The 6,328-nt window shown below is 36.9% G+C and overlaps 1 protein-coding gene across 1 annotated transcript; it reads left to right on the plus strand.

The window, feature by feature from the left end:
- The first annotated feature begins 3,719 nt into the window (after nt 1-3,719).
- On the plus strand, nt 3,720-5,349 carry LOC149923463 (uncharacterized). The gene is made up of 3 exons (XM_090161170.1): nt 3,720-4,083; nt 4,308-4,400; nt 4,650-5,349. Exons 1-3 carry the CDS (start codon nt 4,045-4,047, stop codon nt 5,301-5,303), a joined length of 786 nt encoding a protein of 261 aa, XP_090017296.1. The 5' UTR covers nt 3,720-4,044; the 3' UTR covers nt 5,304-5,349.
- The last annotated feature ends 979 nt before the right edge of the window (nt 5,350-6,328 follow it).

The following is a 6,328-nucleotide window of genomic DNA, read 5'->3' on the forward strand; positions in this document are numbered from 1 at the left end:
GATTTGGAATTATGCAAAATAGGGGATTTTCGTATTCTAGTTTTATTTTAACTCGACGTTGGTGTTTTTCTATCCCTGGAGGGGTTTTCCAGCTAACGAATCTTGAGAAGTCTCCGGGCAAAATGACAAACTTTCCCTCAAACTTTCCTTTAAAATCACACGATAAAGAATTTGTATTCCTAACTTTAGAAGATCGGAATTTTAATATCGGAACTATAATTTTAAAGATTATTTTGTTTTGGTAAATTATTTCAAAATATACTAATATTTTTACTAAGTTCATTTTGTATTTGTTAAAAGCTTTCATTTTCAGAGAAATACTGATCGTATTTTTGTATATTTTGTGCTAGCATAAGTGTATAATATTGTTACATAAGTGTGACACTTAATATTCTTCACATTCAAACGTTTTACTAATGTTGTAAGAGCTATTCGCAAGACAGAAATACGGGCTTCGTCGGCGTTTGGCGTCCGCTGGCTCTAGAGATACGAATCGGTAATTTACCCTGGTAATTTATGCGGTAATTTACAATTTTCTCAGGTAAATTACGAAAATGGTAATTACCAGGGTAATTTACTGTGCTAAATTACCATGGTAATTTACCATCGTACTCGTGTTTCACTTTCTCAATTTTCTTTGATCTTTCGGGCTAAAATGTACCTAAAATACGTCGCACAAGATTACAAAACTCAAAACCTAACGTTATTCGCGTTTAAGTTTATTTTTGCATCGTTTAATAATGTAATTTAACTCCAGCAAGCACTAGGTCATAGGCGTAACGCACTAACTCGAAGAGCTAGGCACCGCTGCGCCACCTAGATTCGTTTTGGTTGCGAATTTCCAAGGAGTCGAAGGCCGTGTTAGAATAGTTTGATACGTTTAATAGTCTTAGTCGATAGCTACGCCGCAAAATTTTCGTGTTGAAAACAAAAACATTTGAGAGAGTTGGCCGTTTTCGGTCTATCGAAATCTGGCAGCCTTGCCTGCCTTCCGGCCTGTATCTCCATACCGAAAATGGCTGACGATTACGCCGCCGAAAATATTTTACTAAACTTATCGGCGGCGTTTTTGACCGTTATTTTGAATTATCGACTAAGACTATAGGAAGAATACTTATGTCTAGCCCTGTTTAAGAAAAATGTTAGTTTTATTTTCACTTGGTTATTCCGATCATCTGTGTTGGTTTAGCGTTACTTCGAAGTAGTCTAGCGAAATAATATAGTATTCTTTCTATAATTTAATATCATTTAAATAAGTAAATAAAGTTTTATTTGGTAAAAATGGGTAAAAAAAAGAAAGTAGCCCTAGTTATTCAGAAATATTTTGAGTAACAAACGGTTTCTTCTTTTTATTCCTTGTTTTAATTGTAAAAAAAACCTATTTTAAAAAAAAATCAAATTACGGTAATTTACCGCAACACGGTAAATTACCGCGTAATTTACTGATTTCCTAAATTACCGTAATTTAAGAACTCTAGCTGGCTCCCGCGTCACACGTAGCCTTTGACAGTGCCTCGCCAGGGGGAGATTTTCTTCTGGTGATGACGTCACTCCGTTACTAGCTCTCAGTAAAATATTCCCGAAAGTGACAAACTTGTGCTACAATATTATAGACTTATGGTACTATCTATTAGCGTACGTAAAATAAAACATGTGACCGTTTCATATTTTTAAATGATATTCTATTTCACCAATGACCACATAAATCAAAACAGGCTAAGGATTGACAACTAGGATTCCCCATAAATTTCCTTCCACAGATTTTTTAAGAAACAGCTTAGGCCTAGTGAAAACTAAAACGCTTTTAAAAGTTAAAATAACGTTTCCTTCTACGAAATAATAATAATAGTGTGTAACGTCGAGTTTCCTGTTCCAAAACTATGAAAAATATTCAGTTTTATTTTATTGTGTTATGTTACTTATGCTATTAGAGATATTATTGAAATACTATGGCTACTGATTTCAGTGGAAGTATGACAATTAATTTAAAGGCAATTAATTATTAATATAACTGGCGATGGTTCTGTACGCTGTTAACTGCTCGAGAAGAACTGCTATTCCTACTGGGAATGATAAAGAATTTTTCAACTGTACCATTAGTGCTCGGCAGTCGATTAATTTTTATCCATTAATAAAATAATCTCGGCTATATTTAAATAATATTTATTTAAATAACCAATAGTTGAATAAAAATTGTAAAATGTTTAAATAATGGAAAGTTAATAAGCCTATTATTTAAATAAAACAAACAATTATTTAAATAAATACCACTTTTATTCAAATAAATGCTTGGTTGCGTAAAAAACATAATTAAATAAGTTAAAGTGATATTCTTTTTACCAACGTTTTTTAAATAAATCGGAAAATTTGTGGATAATGAATAAACAATTCCGAACACTATGTACCATAAGTCTATAATTATCTTCTAAAAGTGTAAGTTAGTCTAAATAGCTCGCTAAATTACTATTGACTATGTGTGGAGTGACGTAGAATGGACGTCCCTGCTCAAAATCGTGTAGTCCAACGTTTATACTAAATATTTTAATTTAAACGTTCAAGGGAAATCTGTAAATTTGGCATATACGTTGACAAATTGTATGGTTTGGTAAAACACTATGTGTAATAAACCTAAAATAATAGCTGAAAACTATTCGTGAGTTCTGAACCGTTAAGAGAACGGCTTAGGACTAAGCTGTGACGTCACGCAAAAGTTCTGGATAGTTCAGAACTGTTGGACGAATAGTTGTGATTCGTACGATTTGACGTATGCAGCCCGATGTGCAGACGAATTTTAGAGATTTCAACCTTGAGTTCCGACCAGTACTTGCTCTTGAGCAGGTACCATTTAGAACGGTTCCGAACGGTTCAACAAGAGGTTCTTGTCTGCGAATAGTTTGCATTTGGGTAGTTCTAGAATTTTTTTTGCCGAATAGTGCGCATGGGGACTGGTTGAACGGTTCAGAACTCACGAATAGTTTTCAGCTAATGTGTACGCAAAACGCGCCTAGATTAAACCTAATTTATCAACATAAATTAAATTAAAATAAAAAAATAAAAATAAAATAAAAAAATAAATAAAAAAAAATAAAAACAAAAAATTTACTAGCATTACTAAAATAATTTTCGGTATATGTAAGCTTTCTATTTATTTTAGTTATCACAAAAAATGAATAATTGTACAGATGACTGTTTAAGCCTTATTGAAAATCACTTTGTATCGCGTTTATTGAAATTCTCAGAAATGGAAAAGGAATGTTTCAAAAAATATAACATATCGCTCTACCAAGATTTTATATCCAGTGGTTTAGTTAAAGTGGAAAATGGCGTCACCTTCTTAAACTGTAAACTTTAGAGTTAGGAAAAAGTTGTTTGTTGCTTTTTGTTAATTGTTTTTATTTCATGCTTTGTAAATTTTAAAAAGGTTTTTTTTTTAAATAAACGCTTACTCCAAAGTGAGTAAGCTTAAACTGAAAAAAAATACAATAAAAAAAATGAAATAAAATAAAATAAAATATCATAAATTAAAATTAGAAATGAATGAAATCTGGTAATATACACTACGGTACACTCATACGTGAAATGATCTTCATCCATTTTCTACCTACACGTTGAGAAATTATTTTATAAAGAGGTTAAACCACCCTTTAAACGTATGGGGGCAACTTGTATAGGAGCTTAGACGTACCTTTGTGCTGTCTATTATACGCGTTTGACGTGTTGAACGGTTGGTTTTCTCGAAGGACGCGAAATGGAATACCCCCGCTGATGAAACCGCGAAAGAAACTTTGGGTTTTTTGAAAGTCCAGTTGCGGCGGGGAAAGGAGGTTTTGAAAGGTAGAGCGGCGTCACTGGCTCACTGGTCAAAGGGACAATACCTAGGATTGCCCCGTGGCGATGTCTCTTAAATGGTGAAAGAATGACGAGCATACTTCGGAAAGGGGTATATAATGGGTCCGCTCCGAATGAGACGGCACAGATTCTCCCAGCATTCTCTCGCAAGAGCATCTACATTTCTCCAAGAAGTCTCCAAAATCTTCATCAAAGATGTACAAGGTTTTCGCTCTGCTCACATTGGTCGCCATGGTAATTATTTTCTCTTTTTCTATCTCGATATCTTAACGGTATTTTCAAGAAACTAAATAACTGTTACTTTTTCCACTCTTCTTAAAGGATGTGTTAAGTTCTATTTTTATTCTGGATCAACCAAGTTTAACTGTAGTTATAGCTAGTTACTTCAAAATAAATCGTAGCGCAAGTTAGCTGATTTGGTTTCTACTTCCTTTAACATTACTTTCTTTCTCTGGTAGTGTCTTGGCCAACCTATCGACTACCACGACCCAGCCACGGATGCCGAGCAGGCAACACTCCCGATAGAAGATATGGAAGCCTTCGACGAGACTGTACCTTTGACCGACGAGACTGTACCTTTGACCGACGAGACTGTACCTTTGACCGACGAGACTGCACCTTTGACCGACGAGACTGCACCTTTGACCGACGAGACTGCACCTTTGACCGACGAGACTGCACCTTTGACCGAAGAGACTGCACCTTTGACCGACGAGACTGCACCTTTGACTGACGAGACTGCACCTTTGACCGACGAGACTGCACCTTTGACCGACGAGACTGCACCTTTGACGGACGAGACAGCACCTTTGACGGACGAGACCGCACCTTTGACCGACGAGACCGCGCCTTTGACCGACGAGATTGTACCTTTGACCGACGAGACTGTACCTTTGACCGCCGAGACCATCTTCGCCAGAACCTCAGGCACTCCTCTTGAACAAAATTCCGTCTCCATTCAAGAACCTTTGCCCGTCGAAATCGCCCAGCCTGGTTTCGTTGGTGAAATCCGAGGTCAGGTGGACAAAGAAATCATAGACTACGCCATTCCGTCAGTCAACTTGAACTCGCCAATCATCGACTTGCCCAAGGGTGCCCCGGAAGTCGTGGATATCCCTCACGCTCACATCGAATTGCCGGGAAACAGCGTGGTCAACCAGGATGTGTCGCTGAACCTGCCGTCGCCCGTCGTCGTGGCCCCTAAGCCCATCATCCGTCAGAAGGAAGTGCTCTTCCGCATTCCCCAACACATCTTCTACGTGCCTCGGCCCGTCATCCAGCACAAGCCGATCATCTACCGTCTGGGACACACCCTGAGAGGCATCACTCCCATCGTTAGCACTCGACAATACGTGTTCCGAGTGCCCCAGGCCCAGATCACCGGCAAGAGCGGATACACTCAACCCATCCCAGCCATTTACAAGAACAAGAGCATCTTCTCAAGATCCTACTAAATAGAAACATAATGCATTTAACGGGTCATTTGTAGCTTTTGAATAAAATAAAACTTTGGACTATTTTTGCATATTGGTTTTTAAATTATTTGTCCATAAAAAGTTGTAGAGGTTAACGGTAATAGTGAGTGTAGGGAGCTGTTGGTTCGCGTGGCATGAAGGGCTTACCACCACCCTCCTACGCATTGTAACCCGGCCAACCGAATGAATGGCTTTAAAAAGCGGCTTGATTGACTTAAGCCTAATGCAGTGCCTACATGTAGGGTATTAGCCTAGCTAATTATTATTATTAACCCGGCCACCTAAATTAATGGCTTTAAAAAGTCGCTTGATCATTAGGCCTAAGGTGGTGCCTTGGGTATTAACCTAGCTGGTTATATTATTATTATTATATTTCTTAATTTAATTTTCATTTTTTTAGTTGGAACAATATTATATTTATTTAAGACGATTTTTAGCGTTGTTCAAAAAACACCTTCACGCTCCAAGAGTCAGCTCCTCCCAATAAAAAAACCAAATCAGCCCGCTATCTGATAGGTTCCCTACATCTTTTGTGGGGGATGATTTATTCACCCATGACAGTCCTTCTTCCAAAGTTGAAATTAATAGATTCTTGGAAAACTATTTCGTAGAAAAAGAAGGGTTTTGGAGTGCAATATTTTGACCATTGGGTTGCTTTATTTACTTTTGAAATTCAACGATGTCGATTATTATTGTAAACCAAAAGTGACCTAACAGTCTTACATAAGGGTAGTTTTTTGTATTGTCAGGTTTTCCCTTTAGCTAAAATGTCGTTAATTTATTGTCTTGATTCCAAAACAGGTATTTCAATAAAATTTAAGAAAAACCCGATTATGGTTGAAACCGAGTTGGAACCATATAAGCACTATTTCAAATATTTTTGGTTATGAATTCCAATAAAAGGGAAATACTTCTAAATCGATGTATTTAGTTTTGGAACTAAGCCACGCCCTCATTTTTCAAATTTATTTATTTATTTGAACTAAAAGCACAAAGAGTGGGTT

This window comes from Leiobunum rupestre, chromosome 10 (genome assembly GCF_980474605.1).
Source record: "Leiobunum rupestre chromosome 10, qqLeiRupe1.1.hap1, whole genome shotgun sequence".
Taxonomy (NCBI): Eukaryota; Metazoa; Arthropoda; class Arachnida; order Opiliones; family Sclerosomatidae; genus Leiobunum; species Leiobunum rupestre.